Below are 25,968 nucleotides of genomic sequence, written 5' to 3' on the forward strand. Positions count from 1 at the left end.
CTGCACAAAAGGGTCATTGGATGCAGCATCAAGTTCACCTCCAGCTGCACCATACTGCCTCAAAACTGGAAAAGTGGCTGTAGCTGCAGATGGCAAAGCTTGCCTCTCCCCTTCACATTGCTGTTGGAGGAGCCAATGAAGCACAGAGCAAGTTACTGCACTTCAGGGCCAAATCTCACACAGTTTCGTATTTCCAATGATTTTCAGACTGATGTGACACCTGGCATTTCTGTCCCATGATGGTGCTTGTTTCTGGCCACCAGTTTTCAGGCCCCGTGGCAATCCCAGAGGGGCACCCTTTGCCCAGCTCAGCCACAGGCTTGTCTGAAGCCAATCAGTGCTTTCCAGAGGCCTGAAATCATGGGTTTGCTCGTCGGGGAGGCCCCTCTGCTTCTGCTTTCTGTTTTGGCAGATATTGCTGGGGGAGGGAGGGGTTCCTACTACCATGGTCTTTTTGTGGAGTGAATCCCAGAGAGGAAAGCAGCAGTCCCAGCGGGCAGGATTCCTGCCAAAAGGCACAGACCAGGAGAAGCATCTGCTCTCTGGCACCATGCCCGCTCAGCTGGGCACCTCCTGGTAAAAACATTGGTCCTAGCCCATGTCTGCTGCTGGGGATGGCCCCGCACTGGGCATGCATAGCCCCAGTGAAAAGTTGTCCATCCACACAAATGACATCTGCAGCCCCATGCAAGCTCATGGTTCGCACTCAGCTTTAAGTCTCTGAACCTTTTTTTTTGCAGGATGTATTAGCTCACAGCTATCAGATATTAAACAGAAGTTGTTCTGGGCACAGTAACCAGGCACTGAGACCTGCTGGCTGACCCCTCCCTGCCCCACAAGAGATTCCCAGGAAAGGAAACAGGAGGTCAGGCCCTTCAGGATTACAATATTTTGATTTTCTCTCTGCAGGGCAGCTGTTTCAGCCCTGATTTCACCCATGTGGATGCAGAAGATGCTTCACATTAAGGCTGTCTAGGCAGGGGACAGCACAGCCCTGGCAGCCTTCATGGACCCTCTGCAATACCCCCCCCCCCGCCCAGACATTGCTGTCACCCAGCTGTCCCCTGGCCATCCTCCAGCCCTGGTGTGGCAGCACATGTGCTTCCCCAGCGTAGCACGCTCACTGTGCCACCATGTCCAGCGATATAGGTGTCTGGGAAATCAGGAAAACATCCCTTCTGCAAGGTTCAGGGGTGAGGAAAGAAGCCCATGTCGCCTAGTCTCTAGACGGTGACTCAAACCATCATAGCAAAGGTGCTTGATGACATTAGTGTCTCCTGGAAGCACCATGAGTTCCACTCCAGGGAAGGCACTTCACCTTGGCACAATGCAGGACCCCAATACGGCAGGTTGTGCTTTCAGGCACGCGCCTCATCCCTGCCCACCCTCCTGCCCATGGCTCTGCCTGCACAGGCAGCACAGCTTTTGGAGGCATCTGCTCTATTCCTACCGCTGGGTTTCCAAGATTGCAGTGGGGGACAGACACATCAAATGTACAAATCCTTGAGGCGGTGAGGCCGGGGTGCCCCACCCACCGGTCCACCAGGTTGTGACACCGGGGCTCAGCCCTTCTTCAGCGACCAACCTGAGGCAGAAGCCACCACCACGGGGGGCAGCCATTCCCCCCTCCCGCGGGGACTTGTTTCGCGTTGGAGGGGATTTCTCGCTTCCCTTCGGCCTGAGCTCATTTTGGGAGGGGAGGTGCAGCCGGAGTTTCCCAGCCACCGGGTCCCCGCCTCCGCGCCCTCCCCTTATAGCCGGGCTGGCCCGGGGCTCCGCAGCCAGTGCCACCGCCGCCAGCGCCGCGCAGCCGCCCCGGACCCGCCGCAGAGTAAGTGTGTGCTTCGTGCCGCCCGTCCGTGCTGCCGAGCTCGGGGCTTTCCCCTTCCCCCTAGGGCCGGTGTCTCTCCCGCTTCTCCCGCGCCTCTGCCTCCCTCCCGCCTCACTTGTTGCAAGGTTTGCGAGCGCCAAGGCTCTCTGGTGTGTCTGAGAGAGGGCGAAAATAAGTGGAAGGTGCTAAAGGATGGATTCCCGGACAAAGAGATAGGTTTCAGCCCCACCTTTTAACTGTCAAAATAGAGAGTAAATCAAACTGATACGAGAAGGGCAGCAGCTCCAGGCACATCCCAAGGCTGGGCACTGCAAGAATATGTCTGGCAATGGCATTGTGACAGCTGGGTCTGATTTCTGTTGCTTATCCCGCAGCTTTCCAGGCAGGCATGCAGGCTGCAAGCGGTGACTCCTGTTACCGCCCTTCCCAACCCCTCCCCCAAAATCCGAACATAGGTGTTGGGCACCAATGCATCCTAAACCCAGATCGGGACCAGGATCGAGATCCAGCATGCCACTTCCCTCCCTTTTCTCTCCTGCCTTTGTCTTTCAGAGGGAAGTGGTTTTCTCCCAAATCACAGGAAAATAATTGGATTATGATTCACTCAGCCCATCTGCACTGGAAAACCATTATTTCAGTGCCTGGATCCTGTACCGTCCCAGGCAGCCTCTGTACCCTGCACACTGCCGGGGTCACCGTGCTGAACTGGCACAGTTTTGCATTGCCATGCTTGCCGTTTTGTGGCTATTTTCTTTCCCAGTCAGGGAAGTCCCACTGCTCCTAGGACCTTCCTTTTCTGACAGTATTGAAGAGCTTGTTGAAATTCCCTCCTATCCTTGGGCAGCTGACCCCCATCCATCGCATCAGCTCCTTGGGCACAAATTGAACGGTTCCACCTCAGGGTTAGAATCCTTGGTGTGTTTAACGTAGGGTTTCATCTTAAGGCTGCTGCAAAGTAAAGAAGAGACTTGCTGTGACTGGAGCATATGGCTGATATAGAAGCTGTGGTCCCTCACCATCACACCCAAGTTCAGAGCAGAAAATCTGAAGAAACAGTCGTTCTCTAAATTACCCAACTGCTTGCTGCTGCCGAGGGACTTTGAGGCTTGCCAGTTCCAATTGCACCGATCGAACGGGAGCAGAGAGCTTTGGGAAACTCAAGTTTGAGTTTGTCTCAGTCACCCTCTCTGCAAAAAGAGCCCTGGAAAGCCAAAGAGTATAGAAGTGCTGGCAAGAGAGAGCACTCCAGGAGCTCTAAGTCTGGTTCCTGGGGAATTTGTGTATCTTCTTGGTCACTGTTAGCTCTAGCAGTGAACTTCGCAAATTCCAAGCCTGGATAGTAATAGGAAAACAAAATCCTGGACAGCAGCAGCTGGTTTCTCCTTGAACAGCAGCAGCAGTTCAAAATTATAATACCCAGATTTGAAGTGAGAAGAAAAAGGAGCATATTACACTGCATTTTATCTGCTTTTTTCGCAATAACAATATATATGTGTAATTTTCTCTTCTTCTTTGCTGTTGAAAAAATTCTCACTAACAACAGGAGGTGGTGGTTTACAGGACCATTTTCAGTTTGCTTAAGCAATTTAGGAAAACCAAATTCTCATTTTAAAATGTGGCAATATCTGTGCCATTTTCAAGGCAGGCAATAAATAACATGATTTAAAGCATCTCACACCAGGTGAGGTACCCTGGGATGGATCCTCTGACTGCTCTGCTACTACCATTCCCCTAGATCACTCGGGTCCCCTGTCACCCCCAGCCTCATGTGGGTTCCCAGTAGTTCTAAGGTGCATGGATTGAGTCACCAGCTGATGCTCTGCTCCTGCCTTGACTTCTTTACTGGAAACACAGGTTTTTCTTTCCCATCAGCTTTTGACCTCATTAGAAGCAGAGCTTGTCCACCATCAGAATGGTGCTGGATGACATGGAGTGGTACGTGTCCCTTAGGGGTCTGCAGACAGGATCATGGATTTGAGCTGCACAATGAAATTTCAAGATGGGGGTGTTGGTGGCCCAGCTTGTCTATGAACTGTGATTTCCCAGGCAGAACCAAGTGGGAGCCCCCAGTGTGTCCATTCAATACCCAATCCAGCTAACAAAAATCAGTAGGAAAAAAACCCACCTCCTAGGAGGGCTTCCCAACGTGCGAAGATCAGGGCTGACATCTCTGTAGACTCTTTGCTTTGACTTATTAGCAGCTTGTTTAGGTGTTACTGCACAATTTGAGGTACACTGAACTCAGATTGGCTGCATTGCTTTACTGCTTCCAAAGATGGTTTGATTCAGTACAATTTTCTCATGTGGGTAGGGCTGACCCCACTTCCACAGGGAGTGGGGGACAGGGGGATGGACGAAAAGGCTAATACAAATTCAGAGAACAAACTTTGGATTTCTGAGAGTTTGTGGGAGAGTGGGGGATTTCCACTAAAACAAGACATAAATCCTTGTGACCTAGGATGTCAGCAGGCTGGAGAGGGCTAAAATTCCAAACAAATGCTTGTTAATACTGGCAGCAGCTCAGGAAAAAGAAGTCGAGAAAAAGATCAGCAGAAATTTCAGAATAGGGATAATCAGTAAACCTCTCCCCTGAGTGCTCTCTGGCACACCACGAGCCACCCCTCGTGAATAAGCTCATTCCTAAGCATGCTGGCTTGAAGGCTGCTTCCTTCAAGGAGGAACATGAGAAAAGGGGAAGCCACTGTGCCTAGAGGTCAGGATGTGTCCTTCTGTGTCATGGCTCTGCTCCAAGTGTTTGCCTACCCGTGCTGCCCACCCCAGAAATGCTCCAGCCCAGGGGGTACACGCTGTGATTGACACCATTCAGAGAGCTCGCTGGGTCCCTCTCCAGCTGCCCCAGCAGCCAGCAGCACCTCTGTCCTAGTGGTACAGGACCTTTGTATAGGGTAGCAGAGGATGCTGTGGGAGCTGTGCCGCTCTACTGGCTGGAAACCAAAAATAATTGGTGCTGAAGACTCCACCACCACAAACTATAGTGCCATATAATAATGAGGATGATGATGATGATGATGATGGTAACTGTAAATTAGTAATAATGAGTTGGGATCTATGTCAAGTCTTGGCCTTAAATCATTAAACCATTAAATTCCCCAAGACTTGAATTTGATCTCTGTGCCTGGGAAATGATTCAGCGTTTCCCAGAGTATTAACTGCTAAAATAATTAGGAGCCTGCTGGACTTTTAACAAGCTTTGATTTGTGAGCAGAACACAGGCATACAGGAGCAGCCTGTGGCCATCCAAGCCAGAGAGACACAAGGAACAATGCCTGCACAGCATCTCCTGCCTGTGGCCTCCAGCTGTAATGGGTGCCACCTCCTTTTATCTCAGTATTTCTTGTAGGAAGTCAGTTTTTTCTATAAGACAGTTTCTTGTAGGAAGTTTCTTATAGGTGTTTCTTACAGTAAGTGCTTGGCCATTTTGGGATAAAAAGAAGATAGGGAGGAGGAGGTTTTGGTGCCACTTGCCGTAAGTGAGACTGAGGCTGCATTTCAAGGCAGAACTGGGAGCTGGTGTTGACTGGTATTTCCTGCTGTAGATACAAACATATGCAAACCAGCACCGGCAAACTGATAAACGCTAGGCGAACATTCCAGCTGGCCAAATGTGAGTGCCTATGGCTGCTATTGCATTGACAGCCTTACTCAGATGATTAACTCCTTCGGTGTTTATTAATTCAAGGTGAAAAAGCACACTCTGACACGCCAACGCTGCCAACAGTTCTCCTGCTCCTGGTGTGCAGCCCCTGGATGAAAATGCTGGAGCAGATGTTATCTTTCTTCTAATTTGCCTGTAGGACTTTTTTTGGCAGGTCAGGGCACAGGGACGCACTGCAGACAGGGGCTCGGGGCCCAGGCTGCAGCCCCCAGCAGCACATGCCCATCTACCTGCTTCTCTCCTGGGCACCATCAGCCCCCGCACCCTGCCCTTTCAGAGCATTACCAAGACAAAGTTCCACCAGCTGTTAAAAACTAAGCTTTCAACCAGCTTAATCATTCCCTTATGGATTCTTTTATGTGTAGTGTCATTTCAATGGTTTTCAAAGATGCATGACATTCATCTTAGTATTGAAGAAGAAAAAATGTTCTGAAATCCTCCTTTCTCATCATCATTCATCAAAACAAAAGACCGTGAAAGTCACTTCAGTTATAGGAAAGAGAGGGTTACTTTATTTGTTAAAAAAAATAATAATAATAAATGCTTTGATAAATGCTTTGCTTTGAATAATAGGAGAGAGAGAAAGGACTTGGCTGAGTCTGTGCTCAAACAAACAGGAAGGAAGGGATTTGGCAGAATTAATCTAAAACAGCATCATATCGGGAAATGAGACTAGGAGAATAGCCCTGTAACAATTAGGAAAGTCCCAAAGGCTTATAGAGAATCTTTGTTACCATATTTTTTTTTTTTAATAGAAATGTAACAAAAAGGAGCTCTTTGCCACTGTTTTTAGGATTTTAATGGGACATGCTGACTTGAGTAGCTGGAGTGAACTGCAGGGACTTTTCCTCCCTCCCTCCCCAGTAAATGTGCCGGGGAAGAGGCCATGACTCTGCCGTGGGGCAGCTCCGGTTCTCATCCCTCCTTTGTTCACCCACACCACCGGCCCCACAGCACTGGGGCAGGAGGGTTCTGCGGAGCAGTGACCTGACACAGAGACCCCACACAGAGACCCAACGCTCTCAGCTGTGACCGCAGTCCTGCTCAGCCGTAGCAGCACCTCAGGTTTAGCATCGCCCTTTGCCCCAGCTCACAGACCACCAGTTCAGCTGAGAGCCAGCCAGATCGTGCACGCTTGCACCCATTTCCCTCCTTCCCAAATGAGTTTTCATCTTTTTGTGTTTTAAAAACAATAGCATTGCTAATCCTGAGCATGCCCTGGTAGCCAAAGCATGGCGAGGGACAGCTTTTAAACTACACCAGATGAGCTGTTTTCTGAACCACCCGGCTGCTACCACTGACTTGAGCTTCAAAGCTCTCCAAGCTGCCAGGAGCCAGCAGGAGGAATCACAATTAAAACGAAAAGCCACAGTCTTCCAACCAGTTTGCCTAGAAATAACTATCGCAGTTTGTATCAGCATTATATGAATCAACAGTTTAAACCTAACAAGGGTATTTGAAGATCACCACATTGTGGCTTTATAACTGAAGCCAAATTCTTCCTTTGTTTACAGGCTAATTCCTCTGCCCTTACGCAGTACAAGTTAGCCAAAGCTTGCCTCACAGATCTTCATACAAAAGTGTACTGGTCTCCCAGAAAGTCACTTAAACAAGGATTGAAAACTATGAGTCACTTTATTTATAATAAATAATCATTATAGAAACTAATATAATTATGCAAAGAAATCTATAACAATATATTAAATGATGCATGTAAATAAATAATTCTAAATATAAATTCTAAAAAAAGATGTTGTTACATTAATGACTTTACATTGTTAATTATTTGTAGCGCAGGAGCATGGGAGTCTCGGTGGTGGAGCGGGACTGTGGCAGGAAAGTGTCTGTTCAAACAAGGCCAAACCACCCCGATCCTCATGCCTTGTTCATACTTCCTTCTCAGCCATGCAAGGAACGCTCTGGATGAGCAGCAGCCCTGTTCATTGGTTTCATTTAGCAGCTTTGGGAAAAGTCCAGCCTGGTTAGTTCCTGCAATTGGGGGTCCCTTACTCCCTTCGCTGCCCCATTTCACTGGAATTTCTTTCTGCACAAGCCATGTCCTGCACTGCAGCCCCGCATCTCAACATAAACAGACAATAATTGGGCAATAATTGGTCCTAGGTGTGTGAAAACACCCAACAAGTTGGAATGAAGTTGCAACAAGCTGCACTGAAGTTGCCTTCTTTGAGATGCTGTAGACACCCTGGGAGCATTTTAAAAATGAGGTTACATAGACTGTGAGTGGGTTTGGGGGGTCTGAATGCGTCCTTGAGCTTGTGTCTGCCACTGTAGGGATGCAGGCAGCGCACAGAGTGTTCAAACCATGTTTCTGACTGATGTTTTTGGCCTGAAATAATAAGCCTAGTGATGTTTGTATCAGGAGATACTGCTGTGCTTCCCACAGTCCCATCCTTTTAACCATGGTTCTCACATTCCTGATGTTTCTGAACTCTCAACCACCTTCTCTGGGAGCTCTCCTACATCAAGCTAAGAATTTTATTATTGATTTCCATGGAGACACAGTTCAACAAGCAGGACTTTTTCTCAGCAACAGCTGCTGCATACCTGGCTTAGTAGGTTCATCTCATTTTCATGCTGTACTTGCAAAGTCAGTGTGCATGGGTGCTTCCACAAACAGATTTGCAGCCAGATGAGCAGAGATCAGCAAAACTAGGCCCTAAGAACGGTTGGAATTGATCCTGATGCCATATAAAATATGGGAGTTTGGTGGTTGCTTTGCATAGGGACAGGACGCTTGTCCCACCCCACCCGTATAATTCATGTGCAGTATCCACGCTCATGTCTGTACTCCCACAGCTCTCCTGTATCCAGACAAACTCAAGGTCTCAAATCAAACCATCTGCATCACCCTTAAAATCACTCATCAGTTTTCTCTAAGTTATTGATTAGACCAGAGAGCTGCTTCCATGCTCTCAGTTACCTGAGGTCATGTTGCTTAGGAGCTCTCCTGCAGAGCTGTGCTCATACCAGACCTGTCTATTGCTCCCCACACTGCCCACACAAGGACAACTATTCACAGATTATTTTCTTTAATGAGAAAGCACACTGCCACATTGTGCCAAGGTAATTTTTATGCGAACTATTGTAATCTGACCAGATTTTTTTCTGAAATTTACAGGCTAGAAGGAAAATGATGAAAATGTTACCTTTTTTCCAAAGTGGTCCTATTGGAATACGCAATGGATCAGAGGGTTGCATTGGTGCAAACAGGCAGCTTGAAAACCCTTCAACATCAGTAGCTGAACCTTCTGGAGATGAGATCTGGTCCAAGGACCAGGAGAAGATGAGTGAAAGGCCAGAGGGAGCTTGCAGACCCTCACGTGCATCTTCAATCACAAGCAATGGGAGCTCCACCTCTGCTGGAGACAGCCCTGAAAAGGGGAAGAAAGGAATAAAGGGAATGCTCACAAGTGCACTCAAGAAGATGAAAAAGACCAAGCCACCCAGTGGTAAGCGCTCCTCCTTGTACCACCCCATAGGCCATAGTTATCTCAAGAGGGGCTGCACGAAGTAGTGAATTGTCCCCTTGAGAAACAAGGGCACTGACAGATCAAAGTGACTTGGCCGAGGACCCTGAGGAAACATGGGCTGAGGGAGACATGACCTCAAGTCCTGGTCCTTTGGTACCAAGGGCACACTGCTTGAGGAGCTGCCAGTTTGAAGGTTTTCTGTCCAAAACAAAACTTATTTCTACTTCTTATGGGGGCACACAGATGGGTGGGTGGCTGAGAAACCAAGGCATCCCTCTTTGTTCCTCCATGAAACCACCACCCTGTGAAATCTCCTCTTCCCCCAGGGACAGCAGAGAGCAGCGAACTTAGGTCTTTCCTGGGGCTGATATCTGAACATACAGCTCCTCCAGCCACAGGCACTGTCCCTGCAGGGTGCTTAGAGAGGCAGAAAAACACCTGCTCAGAGAAATCCAGAACTGGAGATGAAAGTGCCCTTTGACACTTTCAAGGCTCACCTGCCACCTCAGGTGACACATCTCATTACTTGGTTCATAAACTTAGAAAGCTGTACTTTAAAATAAGTTCATTTTTCAATCCTGCCTCCTTTACTGGGGAGTTCTTCCACAGTTTAAGTGTTTTAGTACAAATTATCTAATTTCCAGGCAAGCCTTTACCTGGCTAATTGGCTTCTCTTTCTCCTTGTGTCAAATATTTCCCCTAAGTGGTGGTTTTCCTTCTCGGCCTTGAATTTGCTCAGCTAAATGAACGGAGTCTACTGAAAACAGGCCCTTTGTGCCTTTGTCCGTATTCCTACATTGTCCCATTCCCAATGTCTTTTGTTTTTTCTTTTAATAAAGCAACCAGAATTGCAGAAAATATTCCAGATCAGATACCCCCAATGCCTGGTACAACATGTTGTTAATATAATTTTCCAATCTTAGCTGGGCCTTCCTCACTGGATACATCCTCGGGTCATATTTGACATTTTTGCCATCATCTCACAGTAGTGATTTACTAATTCTCTAGGCACCTCTTTTTCCTCCTCCATCTCAAGCTGATTCACATCCGTTCTGCAGCAGAAAATCTTATTTGTTGCTAAGTAACTTTTGTTCTATTCAATTTGTATCTTATACTTTGTGCTATTAAATTTCAGTCCATTCGCTATTCAAGTTGTCCCGTTGTTCCTGTGAAATACGCCAAGCCCTCGGCTTCAATAATGTCTCCCAACTTTGTGTAATCAGAAGATGCCAACAGGGCACTCCCAGCTTTTGTGCCATGGTCTCTGAGGAGAATATGAAGTAAAATTAGTTTTGTGGATAATGTGACTTTCTCCACCCAGAGTTTTTCATACAAACCTTACACACCTAACAAAACTAATTTTGGGATATAACTTCTCCAGTTTAACTAATAATCTCCCAGATTATGCCATATTGAGTAACTGGCAGTAGTTCAGATAGGATAGTTCAAATATATTTATTTTGCCCACTAAATATGTACTCCAAATTTTTTTTAGCTACATCTTTCTGTCTACATTTTTTTCTAAAGCCATGCTTCTTACTTGAGGTCATATTAATGGGAAGTGGGATAATAAATAAATAAATACCCACAAATCTACATTTTAGAAAAGAAATGTGGGTAGGAGATGAATACCTGTCATACACTGGTGATGGGTATTCAAATTACCATTGCCCCAGTTAGAGGCAGGCTAGGAATAATCTGATCTTTAAATAAATAGAAAGATTTTCTGTTTGGTAAAGGAGCCTAAGATCTGGCATTATAGAAATATAAACAAGTTTTTTTAAGTATTCCAGAGTCATCATTTCATATAAAACAGAAATTTAAATCTTCACTTTTGGGTAAAGAAAGGCTGTTCTTTTTTCACCAGTCAAACAAGTCATGGATCTCCTTGAAGAGCACAGGCTTTTTGATGCTGCTCAGCACCTGATTGTCCTGGAGAGGAGCCTGTCTAGCAAAAACGAGGAGGGACTGAACACCAGCCAGCAAGACATTGAATCTGTCTACGAAATTCTGAAGCACAAAGTCTTCAGCATCTTGAAAGACTCCATACTGCTAGCGAAAACAAACCCCGAACTGCTGCAGCAGGCAGTAGAGGCACTGAAAGAGCAGGAGAAAGAAGATCAGAACTACACATCAGAGAATCCACCTGACCAAAACCTGCAATTTAGACCAAGAAAATGGAAAGATCTTTGGATGGCTACAGTAAGGGAGTCGGTAGAGACTCGAATGAAAGACACAAGCCGCACTCCTAGAACTGAGAACCTCTCTACAGTTGGCCAGAACCTCCTGCACATGGGAAAGACAATGAAAGAAGATTTGACAGTAGTTGTAAAGTATATTAAACAGCTTTATCCTCCTGAGTTTAATGTGTTCAGCACATATGCAGAACTCTACCACAATTATTTTGCCTCCCAGGCGAAGAAGAATGCTGAGTCTTATCTGGAAGACAAGGATATTTACCTTCTCCTCTCATGGGTGCACAACATTTATCCAAAGTAAGTGAGGCTTTTATACGTGTTTATCCCTGGTGATCAACACAGGTTCACTGCTTGCAACACCAGACATTTGCTTGATTTATGAATCGATATCGTTGTGATGCAGTCTGGTACCCAGCTAGGTCTTGGTGTCATTGGCGTTGTGCCGGTGTACACCGCTTGGCCAGGAGAGTCAGAAGGGACATGCTGTAGGCTGCTAGTTTGTAAACCAAGGGCTGCCCCTACCATGCAGACTCTTGGGCAACAGACACACACACAGATGTTTAGGACTTCACTTGTGGGGTAAATTGGGTAGGTTCATTGACCTGATTTCTCTTCCAGTTGCATAGCTGAACTCATTCTTGGAAAATTTTGAAATTTCAGCCCTCTGGACCAGAGGGCAGCCAATAAATAGAACAACCTGAGACACAATTATCCTGGGCATAGAGGATGTTGTTTAGGCATCACCCACAGTTTGTGCGCTCCTTCAGGTTAGGAAACCAAAGGGTGAGACCCTGTGAGAGGGCATCATCAGCCAAGGGTTACCTTTCATTCTCACAAGCCCTGTGTGTTACAGAACTGAAAATATCCCTTGTTGTGGCTTATAGTACTGGATGGAGAACTGAGGGCTCTCATTTCCTGGGTGAAAACCAGTAAACACACCAGCAGTGTTTTTTCTGCTGTCCCAACGTCATTCAACCTTCATCTCCATTTTTACTTGTTTCAGTGGCAGAGTATAATGAGTCAGTGTTGATCCTGGAAGTTTTCCAGAGCCAGTGCTGTGCTCTAGGTCAGGATATTCAGGCCTGAACCAGCATGTCTTTGGAAATAGTAGCTGTGAAGAGCAGGGCTCAGCCAGAGCATAGAATCATAGAATGTCCTGAGCTGGAAGGGATCCATAAGCATCATCGAGTCCAACCTCTGTCCCTGCATAGGACACCGCAAAGTTCACACCGTGTGTCTGAGGGCATTGTCCACTGAGGACAGTGTTGGTCAGGGCTGGGGCTGCTTTGCAGGATTTTCCCAGAGGCCAGGTTCAGATGTCTGCTCAGGGACCACCTCTCTCCATGGCCAGCAGTGAAGGGAGCAGCAAGGAGCAGCATTGGTTCAGAAACAGCCCATGTGCGGGAAGCATGGTGGTGTACCCCTGTGGAGCTGAATCATGGGCAAACATGGGAATCAGGTGATTCTCAGGGTTATCTTCTGCAGTTTCCAAATCCGCCCCCCCTACAAGTGCTGGCCTGAGCCCCCCACAGCTGGCAGGTCCCTTCCCTCAAACTGCTCAGGAGCACCCAGCTCACCAGCATGCGGTGGGGACATGACAGCAGGTTATGAAGCTACCCACTCTGTTCCCAACTAGCCACAAAACACCAGGTTTTCATCTGATCAGCTCCCTATATTGACAGAGAGAGGCTGTGATCTGGGACCAGTCCCTCCTGCTGCTCTGGGTCCCCCGTACCCAGCACAGTGGTCGGTGCTCAGGAGGTTGGCAGGACATGACTTCATTCCCCAGGGTTGCTTTGGGTCCCACCCTCACAGGTCCCACCCCTGGCACAGATTCAGTTCCTCCAAGTCCTGCTTGGGCTAAGGACAATTAATATTTCCATCTGTTTTTTTCACTGATATCCTCAAAAGGTGTTAGTGATTTGCATCTACAGCTGTCTTGAATTATACTGCCCTTGGAAAATATGATTGTTTGGCTTTTTCATTCCAGAGATATGAGAAAAGATCAAGCTTTAGCAGAGGAGTTGGAAAAAGTTAAGCTTGGAAGCCTTTTGCCATCAAGTCTGAGCGAAGAACTTGAAAAGAAATACCTTGACAGTGAAGAGGTGAGAAGATGTTCAGTCCCTCCTCTTCCCTTTAGTGCTCCCACATGACTCCTCTGAGCTCTGACTTGTCCTGCACAGTTCTGAGCTGTGAGCCACACACCCTTACAGAAAGAAGCAAAAGCAAGAATGCTTTTGTTTCTTTTTTTGGGGACAGATCAACTTTCTGCTAGATGGGACTTGCTGAGCAAACTTGTGCTTAGGTCAGCCTCCTGCCCTGGGAGTCATCAGAAAAGAACTGTTCTGTTCTTGCAAACCTTCTTGTAGGAGAGTGGGAAAAAAATCAAACTACAAATCTTTATGGGTAACTTCCCACTTGTCTATTTAATCCTCAGAGGGATTTACGCACCCTCTCACAGATGGTGGATTCAGAATTACTGCTGGTCTCTGCAGCAGTGCCAGGCCTTGGGTGAGCACAGAGCAGATCTGGTCTTGAAAGATCTGTCTCTTCAATGGAGAATCACCTCGTCTGCAGAAAACAACATTTACTCTGTTTTTTGCATCACTCTTGCCTTAATGGAAACAAGAAGCAACTTTTACAGTACTCCCATGGCTTAGTGCTTTTTGGCATTTGGGGCTGGAATTCCTGGAAAATGAGAAGACAAGTTCCAGGTTTAGCTGTAGCCCGTGATGGTTTGCAGATGGGAGGGGTGGGTGTGAGAGCTGCAAAGCACGCAAACAAGGCCCTTGGTGATCAGAGTTTTGTGCCAGCCACCATACAGACCATCTCCAGAGCCTTGCTGCACAGTGTGCATGCACACAAGAGGGGTCAGAGCAAAGAAAACCGCAGAACATTTTGTTTCACTCTCCAGAGTGCGTAAGACGTCAGAAGTACTCATGCAAAATGATTGCAAAACCAGGCCCAGAGGGTAGCGCTGGGTTTACACACAGGCAACAGGCAGGAATGTAGATCTTGATCTTCATTCCTACCCTGAAATATTCAACTTGCAATTGCATAGGTGGATATTGTGAGGGGGTTGTCCTTGCTGCCATGAATTTGTGGATAAGGCATCTCTTTTCACAGCCAGGGCCAAGGAAAAGGTCCGCTCAGCCAGACAAATGGTGGGTGGGTGAGTAAAACCTGCATAAGGCAGGAGCCGCCACATCCTCTTTGTGCTAAATGCTGTTGTTCTTCCTTCCCTAAAGGCTACTATCAAAAGTTCACTGAGCAAATGTTTAGATAAAGAAATCCAAAGATGGAAAGAAGACAAAGAACCAGAGAAACTAAATGGACATTTTCAGAGCGAACTACTAGCAATATTTGTTATCCAGGTAATACAGATATGTATTCAAAATAAGCAATTGCATCCTGTATGGATTTAGCGTTTGAGACTAACTAAGGTCAGTGCAGGAAAGCAAAAGGCCGAGTCCCTTGTATAGGGCAGTAGTTGAGGTGGGTGGCACAAGGGAGCCCAAACCCATGGTCTGCCATGGTCCTGGTCTACCATGTGCTGGAAACAAACAACTCTATAACCAAAATGAGCAGGAAAGCTGCCTTCATTTCTCCCTGTACGGTCTCTTCTGCACCTTCAGCTGAAGCCAAGCCGTTAAATATTGGATAATGTAACAGTGGAGAGACGAGAGACAGGTTTAGCTGAGAGAGGGGGACTGTCACAGGCAGAGGTGCTCCAAGTGCTCATGCCCTTTCCTCACACTCAGCATGATCCCTCTTCTGGCAGGAGAGGATTAGTAGTTTATTTTAAAAAAATAAACCCTTCACATTTTGAGGTTGTGCTTAAATTGTTTGGTCTTTTTGTTGCTGTTTGTTTTTTTACTGCAATCATATGATATTCAGCAAAAAAAGCAAAAGAACCCAAGTGTCACTTTCCCCACTTTCTGAACTATTTAGTAAGCTTTCTTTAATGCTTCTTTCTTCTTCACCTCTCTTCCTATTTCAAAATAGAGTTCAAAATTGGCTTGAGCACACTAAACAAGTATAGATGCCCTGCACAGTCCCTGGCTCAGGCCCCAGGCGGAGATGCAGAAGAGCTGGGTGCAGTTACTACGCTTAAGGATCTGTAGCTTTTTTATCCAGCAAACCTGGCCTTTTTGGAGCATTTAAAAGTGACCTTGTTTGTTTGTTTGTTAGAGTATCTACAGTGGCCAGAAGCGAGCCAAGGACATCAGTGCGGCAGTGGGCGAGGAGCTGTTGCATCGCCTGTCGAAGGAGCTGCCTGCCTTCCTGAGAAGGTGCGGTGAGGCAGCACCGGGCAGTGTTGGGCAATGCTGGGCAGCGTCAGGCAGCACCAGGCAGTGTCGGGAAGCATCAGGCAGAGCTGGGCAGCATTGGGCAACAGGGCTGGCAGATCCCCCTAGGGCAGGCACTCACCCTCCTTTCCTCTTCCCATCTCCCCTCCAGCTACAAGGATGCTTTTGAAGACTTCAAGGAGAGAAGCAAGAAGCACAGATACTATAAGCCCATACTGATTGCAAATATTAACAACTGCTGGAATTTTAGGTAAGGGGCCAAAAAAAAAGTCTTTGCTCCCTCCTCTGCAGGCATCAGATAGTAGTGTGATAGAGGGGAGGTCCTCCAGAGTGGGCAGAGGAAGGTTTGTCTGCCTGCAGAGGAAGGTTTGGAGACCTCTGAATTTCTGTCTCTCTCTGTTTTGAGGACAGATTATTCTGACCTTGCTGATATTTCCTTGTAGAGACTACGCAGAGAAAAACATGCCAGAAAAGGACGACAATAAAGCCAGTATCCTCAACACTCTTGGTGACATTGAAAACAGTGGCTTTGATGTGCTGCTTCAACAGCTGTTCGTGCAGCTGAAGGTACCATATCCACAGCCCACACTCCCTTCCCCATGGCTCAGCATGTTCTCCTGCCCTCCTCTCAGTTTCCCAAATCTCTGATTCAAATGCAGCAAAGTTCAGAAGGGCTGTGAGGCAGGTCACCTCCCAGCGTCAGTCAGAAAACTCTGAATCACCTTGAACTGGTCCTCATGCCTGCAGGCAGGCCAGGCACAGCTACAGAGGCATGACGGTGCAGAGGAACATAAAACCTGCTGATCACGTCTAAGATAACTGCAGCAGGAGGGAGAGTCTCAACCTGCAAGTGTTTACATTCCAAACTGTGGGAAGCAATCACAAATGACATGAACTGCAATTACACAGCTTTCAACTTCTTCATGAAGGTGTCCTGAAAGGCACTTTCAGTTCCTTTCTTTTTAAGTTTTTAAACTTCTTAAGTTAAACAAGTGTCGTGGAGGGCAAGGTGTGGGAATCGGGAATGTTCAGCCACAATCTCTTCTGCTTTCTCTGTACAGACTTTTGGAAGGCATCTGACAGACCAGGGCTACTTTTTTATTGTGCTTTTTTAATTTTTATATTTATTTGCTGTGGCAAACAAAAATTATGATTGAAAACATCTCATGATGATTCATCTTTTGTCCTGATGGTTCCATAATTCTTTAATTAGACAAAGTGGTGTGGAAAAAAGCATTAAAAATGTGGAAATAAAAAAGGCGTCTCCAATATGAGCCTTTCAAGCTCTCAAGTCTTCTTAATTGTGAGGAACCAATAAACGGGCACAAACCTTACACAGCCTCCTCTTCCCCTGCCCCCCCGTAAGTCATTGTCACGCATCGCTACACAGGACTGCATGTCGTGCTGTTGCTGTGTAGAATACTGTACATATAGAAATGTTGAATACACGTGTGCATAGAATTTGCTTTCAGGGAACTAAGCAGATTTTCCTTCTTTCAGCCAATGTATAAGAAGTTTACAGAAAATAAGTGGGACTCCAGCAATGAAATTATGAATGAGATAATTAAAACCACCAGCAAACATATTTCAGACTTCCGGACCCTAAAGGACCCTTTCTACCATGTAAGTCCAACAGAAATATCGGAGGGATTCTGGGATGCTGAGGCTGCATTTTCAGCTCGAATCCTTCACGACTGGAGTTGCCTTGGCCTGAGTTAAGCTGGTGAGCTGGCCTGGCATCAGAGTTTACCTAGATTAGCCATATATATCTTACTCTTTTCCAGCAGAAACAGTCTGCTGTAGCTCTGCTGCAGCATTTGCAGAAAAAAACACCCTTGCTGTAGAGAAAGTACCCTAGGGATCACCCAAAATTTGGCTTTATTTGTGTGTGGGTTTGGTTTAGCAGCATTGAAACCTGGATGCAATCGTGCGGTTCTGTCTCATGGCTCCTTTGATTGCCCTAAGGACTGGAGGATCTGGATGCAAGTGGGACAAATCCCAGATAACCGAGCCACAACCACATTTTCAGTGATGCTGGAGTACATATGAAACATCACCATGTAAAAAAATATTTGATTTCCTGCCTTTGTCTTTTCAGTAGCTGTGTTTTGTCTATTAGAGAGAGGAACAGGAGGAGCAGCATGAATTCCTGTTTCTGTGGAGTACTGCTACTTCTTCTCTAACACATTAGATGTTTTCTGTGCTTTCAACTCTTCCCAGAAGGAAACAACATTTGGAAATTCACACAGTTCATTACTTTGAGTACAAAGAAATTCTCGGCATCTAGGATGTCCCGTAACCAGTCATGGGGAGGTTGGCAACCAGAACTGTTCCTCACGTGTTATCAGCAGCAGGCATTTGGTGTGGCATGTTTTACAACATCCAAAACGTTTTTGTCCTCCATCCACACACACAGTTTGCTTTGTCCACAAGCAAAAGATAGATGGATGACCCCCATCTTCTTCCCAACAGGCTATCGTTGAGAAGATTCACGCCCGTTTGGTTAAAGAGTACATTGTGAGGCTGCTGAAGAGGAAAGTCAGCCTGAAAACTCCAGCACAACAGCAAAATCTGGCCCAAAACATCTCCAAGAATGCTGCTGACCTGGAAGCCTTCTGCACCAGCAATGTACGTGAGTGCTCGCTGTGTCTGCAACAGCTCGGGGCACGGGCACACTGAAAAACAGGAAAATAAATTTTCTGGGACCTCTCATTAACCTTTCCAACTCAACTTAATTTCCTGAAAGGCAGGACCTTAGACAGAAAGAGGTCTCTGAGTGCCTCTGGGCAGAAAGGCTCCCCTGCCACCAACCTGCCCTCCCCTGCATGGAGAGCCATTCTTTTGTCTTCCTTTGTCCCATACACTGTGGTTTCCTTTTGAAGATTTATGTTAACAGGGTCAGTAGCTTAAGCTTAACTCTGTGTTTCTTTGTTTTCAGTACAACTTGCATAGATTCTGGGCTTTGACTCTTCCCCCTTGTTCTTGATTTGCCTTTCTCTGCTGCTTTTAGGGCAGGCACGGACTGGAATGGATGGTGCTGGGTCCCTGGTACACGAGGGTCTCGTCCACCAGAAATCTTTGCTTTTTCTGCATGGCTGAAACATCCTTCTCTGTCCTCTAAGATCACTTCCCTCCTTTCACACCTCTAAATTTACCTGCGAAGAAGCTAAGCCAAGCCTTATCTTTCACCACCCACCCCATGTAAATTTGACTTTAGAAGGAACAAGCCTGAGCATCACTCGGTGTGGGCAGGAGGTGCCTTGGGAAATCCAACAGCCAAAAAACAGGTCCAGTTAGGGCTTTTATGTGAGTGGGTAGGGAGAGGATTTTGGCAACACCTGGAGATGCTAAAGGCAGGGATGTGTGCAGAGCTGGCAGAGCACAGCACTTGGCAATGAATTACCTTGCCCATCAGTCTTCGTGCACACACCAAGCAGCATAGAAACTCAAAGGAAAACATGATGAAACATGCAAGAACAGAGAGAGTCTGTTGAGGTGCGTGCAGAAACCTCGGTCTTATCACAAACCCTACGCCACTTGTGTAAGAGGATTAAAAACCACCACAAAACTAATCCAGTTTCTCCAAGACTGGCCCAAGCTTGAAACATCACTGAAAACAATGAGACACCTAAAATTGCTGCCATATCCTTCCCTATCACCAGGAAACAGCCTCAGGAGCCTGCTTGGCAGCACCCGTGGTGAAATACAGCTCCTGGGCTGGGTGGAGGTTTGCGCCTCCAGAATACCCTCGTGACCGCTTTCTTTTCTGGCAGGGGTCTCAAGCCAAGTGGCTGAATTCAGCGCTCCCCAAACTGGCTGAAATAATCCGACTTCAGGATTTAGGCGCTATTAAAATAGAAGTTGCAACACTCGCCACAACGTACCCAGATATCCGGTAAGAGACACTGAAACAGATTTGCAGATACTTGTGTGGAATTTTAATTGGGCCAGGAAACAGTCAAATATGGGTATAGGTGAGGTTCATATAGCCTGGGTGGGGGCTGCCTGCCAGGCTGTGGCAATCCCAGTGTCATTGGACAACAAAATAAACTCTTAAAAAAGACTATTTATATGGTCCAAATTCCAGCCTGATTTTCTCCTTTGCCTTGGAGATTCCCTACCCCAGACCTCCTGGGACAGTGCTGGATCCCGTGTAGCATCACCAGATGTCGACTGGGGACCTCAGTGCTGCTGCGGGGTGGGGGTCATGTCCTGGCACAAGGGACCCAGCACTCAGAGATCTGCCAGAGGAGATAACACCTGCCTGTTTCTCTTCCATAGCAAAAGGCACCTGGAAGCATTCCTGTACATCAAAGCCAACTTGTCACGCAGTGAACTCAAAAGCATCCTGGGCTACTTGGCAGACAGCACAGCATCCACAACACCTGGGGCCTCGCTGTTCTGCAGCATAAACGTGTCCTAGGCCAAGGCACCCCTTGCCACCCGCCTTGTGCCAGACTGTGGGCTGAGCCGGGGATGGAGACCATGCCCTGGGGCAAAGCACAGCGAACACTGCCACCTTTTCCTACAGAAAGTACTTTGTCCTAATCCGATCTTAAGCATCTCTATGGGAATCACTGCCCTCCTTGCACGGCCAGGAAAAGGGGACACCTGTGGGAGGTGCAGTGCTTGCAAGGACCGGGGCTGTTCCTCACAGCAGTCACAGACTGCCACCAAGGTCTCCTTGGTGCCACCATGTTCTCTGCCTGGACACTTCCCTGGTGCTCTGACCTCCGTCTACCTCACAGGGTGCCGTGAAGGCCACCTTGCTGACTGCCCAGCTAGCCCAGAGTGAGCAGGCACCTCCCGTGTAGCTTCTTGTCTTCTAAGGAAATGGAGGGAAACGAAAACTGAAGCCAAAATTTAGAGATGTTAGAAGAGTCCCATGTGAGCATGCTTGCACCCTATCTGCCTTTCTCTGAGCCGGGCAGGGCTGGCTGCATTAGGCTGATGGGACACCCACCAAGTTTGGGGTCCAAAGGAGCAGGTGCTCAGCCGTGGCAGGACTCCTGCTGTCCCACTGCTCTGCAGCATCCCCAAATCTGGGTTTGGAGTGTCCTCAGCTGCACGCTCTGCCCCATGCCGTGACATTGCCCAGGGACATAGGGATTTCCAAACCGCCCTGGAGAGCCTGGCTGGTCCCACAGCAGTTGCCCAGCTGGGCAGCTTGTGCTTCTTTCACCTCTGTGAGGTGAGAGCACCCGGGCCCCCAGCAGCCGCCAGCCCCTCTGCAGTGTCCCCTTCCAGTGCATCTGCCCTGGAGTAGAACCTATGAACAAAGGGCATGGAGCAAGCTGGCTGCTGGAATTGATTGTGCAGGCTAAGCCCCAGCACCTAGTGAAGCACTTTGGGTGCTCTTAAGCCTTCTCTATCCAGACAATGACTTTTCCAGACCCCATTAGCATCACAGGCTTTGAAAGGGTGGTGGAACTGGTCTCAGATGCCATTAAAATGTATTGAGCGCCTTGTATACATCACCATTTCCTTCCTCACTCTTTCCCCTGCTGCTGTGAGGTAGATACGATGTGAAAACACAAATGGGTCTGTTGTGAAACTATGTTTTGTTTTATAGCCCATTTTTGTGGAAGTGAATCACTTGCCAAAACAATGTGTTTAGTTGAAGACCTTTCCCTTCTGTTTTTCTCTGTTTCAACTTCTGTATCAGGCTATAGAAAGTTGTTCCGGAAGGAAGACATATAATGACTGTGCAAACCATGTAATGTATTTATATGCATATGCAGTATACCACTGGTGTATTTTTGCATCCAATTTTATTTTTTCTCAGTTAGAGACATTCATTTGCAATGTTTATATTTAAACAGTATTCAAATATGTTAGAAAAGTGACTCATTTATTCTGTCTCTGGCTGTTGTTTACTGCCTTGCCACATGTAGTCCAACGTACTCCTTCAAAGGGCCAATTCTTCCACTCCTCCCAGCCTGCTTTGGTGAATGTCACCCGTCTGTTCCAGGTAGGGAGGGTCCTGCTGGACCCCAGACAAGCTGGAAAAGCAGATGTACCCTCTGTTTGAGCTGTCTGTGGGTCCCATAGCCTGACTTTCCTTGCTCTTTGGAGCAAGGACTGTTGTGTGAACTGTGTTTATGGTATAACAAAGTCCAAAACATCAGCATCTAAGCACTACTGCAGTCTTAATGTTGAGTAATAAAAATATATGTATTTGACATACATCTCATCCTTACTGCTCTGGCATCCCCCTTTCTCCATTTCTGTTGTCTCCTCCTGTTCATATGAGCCTGTAGCAGATGCAGCCCACTAGAATTTGGCCCCAGCTGGCCCTGCTGACCCCCTTTTACCCTCATAGCAGCTGCTATTAAGCCTGTGGCTTTGCTGCTGTCTGTGTTGAGATGGATGCAGGAGGAGTCCTCTGCCGACAGAGTATGTGACAAAGCTGTACGCTGGGAGAAAAACAGTGCTTTGGTTTCAGTCTGCTGCCTGGCCATGGGTACTGCAAACCTTCCCCTCCTTCTGCAAGCACACTCACACTCCCACAAAACTTCATATGCACACATAATGTAAAAACTTACACATTATTTAAACACTTATCTCAGCTACAGTTTAAAGCCAAATGATGAGATGACTTCTGACAGTGCTGAGCACTCATGACAACTGTCACCTATTGTGCAACATTTCATTTGCTAATTAGTGAAAGGTCAAGCTATAAATAATTGTATTTTGATTTAGAGATCTGTTAAGGACCTACAGAAATGCATCATACGGATGATTATGCTGGTCTTTAAAAAAATATATTCCAGCTAAGTAAGTGCTCAGAGGAAAATAGCATATCTATTTATATATCATAATTAGGATGGGTAGGAGAAAATGGTTTTCATTCAAACTTCATGCGCCATATGGAACTGCATTCTACAATTGTCTTCATCCTGCTATAAAACCCCAGCTTTCAGCTCTAATGAGCCCGGGAAAGTACCGTATTTATCTACCTGTATGACTCGACATTTACAATGGCATTTATTTATATGTGGCATATTACACATAGCCAGGTATTTTCAGGAGGTTGCACGAATTTTTTTGATAACAGTGTTAGACTAATACTGATAAATAGCACTCCTATAAACTAACTAAATGACATTTTCTGAGGTCAGTGTGGCTGGATTTGCTTTATCATGCAATCCCTGCTGATGTTGATGTCTGTTCCTCCTTGGAGGCAGAGCACCTAGCCAAGATGAAAAAAATCAATTCAGCTTTATAAAACAATTATGAAAGCTGGTTCCTAGGCACATTTGCTGTGTCATTGCCAGGTCACCAAGTCAGTTTTCATCAGTGCCACCAGCACATCAACCTGCATCAGGCACCACATTGGACATGGTCTGAGCTCCCTACCCATCCATCCCACCAGGCACTACCATTGTTTGGTAGAAGACCTGCAATCTGCAGTGCAAAAGACACAGGGAAACAAAACACAGCATAACAGAGGATGAACAAAGGCATCACTTGCCTCCTCCGCTCCTGCAGGACCCATCTGCTGCTCATCAAGTTCATGATGACACCTGATCAACTATTGCCCTTGCTGCAGGGGAACCCAAAACCAGCCAGGGAGCTCCTGGGCTCCTCCCAAGGGTGGGCATGACAAAAAACAAAACAACCCAGAAACCTCCTGCTGGAGCCTGCTGAGAAATTTTGGCATCTCCACACTTGGAAATGAGGAGTTAAGAAACAAGAATGTCTGCAATGCCTCTTCTTTGAGGCAGGCGATTCTCACCAGGATCCCCTGAGAGATGACAGCACTGGACTAAAGGCCGTAGGATTTATTGGTGTGCAGATTTTAACAGAGACAAACTAGACCAAGGTGCTTTGGTAACTGGGCCTTTCTGAATTCAGCCTGCACCTCTGGGGGGACAGTCTTGGTTTCATGGACATGCACAGTGACATGTACAGGTGACAAAATTCCTCACCTACTAATCAATGTAAAACATGAAGAGTAGGTGCAATTACGTATTCACAAAGGATGTGGCAGCAATTTGCTGCCCGCCATTTGCAATTTAGCTGGTGTGAACTTTAATAGGAGAAAACCTGGAAACCTCAGTCCAGTGGGAAGAGACCATGAAGCCTGGCAACGCATGGAGCATCCTGAAGGAAAGGTGCACCTGCAGAAAGAGGAGGTGGCAGAGCCTCCCTCAATGGAGGAATTAGGGTTCAGCTTCACATGCTACACTGCCTCCACTTTCACAGCTTAGATCAAAAGCCGGTGCTGGGAACCAAATGATCAAGAATCAGCATCACTGAGCATTGGGGAGAAAGGATATTTTGGGAACAGGCTAGAGGCTGGTAAGCTTGGGTGTGACACCAGCAAAATCGTGCTGTCACACTGTGGATTGAAACCCATGTGAGTAATTGCTGCCTTCCTGCATGACTTAAAAGCGGATGTGGCCACACCACCCACACTGATATCCTTGAAATACAAAATAGCTCTTCTGTAGCCACAATAATAGAGATGGCAGCTAATGCCAGGTGATTTCAGGAATTACTCATCAGTGCAGCAACCGCAGATTTCAGATGCAACTCCACACTGATGGGAAGGGAGGTGAATCTCACCTTTTGGAGGGAAACCAGAGGAAATGAGGTGGAGCAGATGCACACATCAGGCAGTTCAGGTGCACATTACTGGAGGAAGGTTCATTGAGTTTTTCAAAGCAATATAAAGTTTTTAAGGCTACCATGAAGTGAATGTTTGCACCTACTGGACACCATTTCTCCTTGCTGAGGGCTTTCTCCTCCAGAAACCAGATTTTTATAAAAGTCCTTTTGAACTGACCAGGTTGAAGGCTTCCCTACAAACCCATTTTTCATCTCTTCTCTGGGTCTTGCCCCCTCAGAGGTTTTAAGTTGCTTCTTTCACCTCTCCACAAGTCTTCGATGTTCATCCCAGCCCCCTCTCCCACCACTACCCAGTAGTGCCCTTGGACCATGTTCTCCTAACCCTCACACTCTTCATTCAGCAGATGGAACACACCAGGGCACATTATGTGCCAGCACCCAGAAAGACCATCATTTGAGGACGAGGAATTCATTGCTCTTTATATAAGTAGTTTTCATCCAAATAAGACAGAGTACTTGAGCTGTAATAACTCTCCTAATGGACTAATACAAGAGGAAAACATCATTTAGCAGAAAAGCTGAGCTCTCAAAAGTACTCGTTAATCTTGGAACAGCTGTGATGGGGAGAGATTAGCTCTGAAAGGGAGGAAAATATAACAAACTCTCAGATAGAACAATATTGGTCCTGGAGTCTTCAAGAGCTTTTGAGCCCTATCCCAAAGGCTGGAGCTCTATCCCAAAGGCTGGAGGCCAAGCCCCAAGTCCCACTGGCAAGAGCAGTGCAGCCTGAGAGCTAAACCAAGTGCACAGATTTGATAAAATTTAACAGTGCTATGTCCTAGTTAACGGAGAGTTGGTTTTGCTCTCTGGTACCATTGCAGTCTCCTCTGTGCTGCACCATGGCCACAAGAAGTGGTGACAGTCATCTGAGCTGTGGGGCAGGGACTGTCATCTTCACAGTCCTGCAGAGCAGACCCCTTGTCTTTGGCAAGGTCCCAGTCCCAACCTCATGCATTGTGACATTGAGGTCCTTTGGTCAGGAAGCAGATGTGACAGGAACATCATCTGCAGAGTCTGCACTTCATTCCAAGGTATCATTGCTGTGCTGCCTGGGCACAGTTGGTTTCCAAAAAGCATCTCTGAGCTAGGCATGTCTCCTCCAGGGTGCTTGAGAAAGGGCATCCCATTCCACCTCTAATGAATCACAGGGCTTGGGGTAACTCAAGAGAAGCAGGTAGGACCCACAGACTGGTCCTGTAATCTCACAGGGCAAAGAGACCCATGAGAGTTAATGGAAATGGGGGGCAAACCAAAACAGCATAACTCTTGCACATGCTGGGTGGGCTAGGCTGCTCCTGGAGGAACTGTGCCATCTTTCAAAGACCTTACAGGTAACACTGCTAGTCCTGGAGCTGGCAAAACACAGCATGAGCAGTAATCCAGAAAACCTTTGCTGTATGTCAATATGGGAAACATAGGAGGTGGGAAAGCAGCCTTCATGTACTTGCCATGCCTCTGGCTGTGCTCAAAAAGCCTTTTGTTGGTCTTTGTTTAACTGTCCAGCTCAGCATCCTCTGCTGATCCATTAAAATATCACAAAGACTAAAGTATTACTGTGGAATGCATGAACTACCCAAGCTCCCATTTTTGTTTGATTTGATTTCTCTCCGAATCCTCTCTCAAGGAGCTCAGATTGCTTTTACTTGGGGAACATTTTGTCAGATCAGCACGTACAGCATGAAATCAATAGTTTTTGAAGAAACACCAGATTCATCCGTCATCCATAACAACCTCCTAAGCCAACGTTTCTTGGGTAGAAATCACAGTTAAGAAAAAATAAAAAAGGATCCACCTACTTTAAAACCTCATCCTCTATTTCCCCTGTGGA

General features: G+C 46.8%; 1 protein-coding gene across 1 annotated transcript; it reads left to right on the forward strand.

The window, feature by feature from the left end:
- Window positions 1–1,732: 1,732 nt before the first annotated feature.
- TNFAIP2 (TNF alpha induced protein 2) lies at window positions 1,733–21,688 on the forward strand. The gene is made up of 12 exons (XM_065839880.2): window positions 1,733–1,831; window positions 8,647–8,977; window positions 10,866–11,493; window positions 13,187–13,301; window positions 14,445–14,570; window positions 15,388–15,488; window positions 15,658–15,756; window positions 15,950–16,073; window positions 17,007–17,129; window positions 17,979–18,134; window positions 19,280–19,401; window positions 19,788–21,688. The coding sequence occupies exons 2-12, from the start codon at window positions 8,659–8,661 to the stop codon at window positions 19,927–19,929; spliced, it is 2,055 nt and encodes a 684-aa protein (XP_065695952.1). The 5' UTR covers window positions 1,733–1,831; window positions 8,647–8,658; the 3' UTR covers window positions 19,930–21,688.
- The last annotated feature ends 4,280 nt before the right edge of the window (window positions 21,689–25,968 follow it).

The sequence above is a fragment of the Patagioenas fasciata genome, chromosome 5 (genome assembly GCF_037038585.1).
Source record: "Patagioenas fasciata isolate bPatFas1 chromosome 5, bPatFas1.hap1, whole genome shotgun sequence".
Taxonomy (NCBI): Eukaryota; Metazoa; Chordata; class Aves; order Columbiformes; family Columbidae; genus Patagioenas; species Patagioenas fasciata.

Bases quoted from the DNA above. Each gene is read 5' to 3' on its own strand.
- TNFAIP2 (XM_065839880.2), top strand. From the start codon at position 8,659: ATGATGAAAATGTTACCTTTTTTCCAAAGTGGTCCTATTGGAATACGC. The intron at 14,571-15,387 runs GTAATACAGATA...TTTGTTTGTTAG, and splicing joins TAGCAATATTTGTTATCCAG to AGTATCTACAGTGGCCAGAA. The intron at 17,130-17,978 runs GTAAGTCCAACA...TCTTCCCAACAG, and splicing joins TAAAGGACCCTTTCTACCAT to GCTATCGTTGAGAAGATTCA.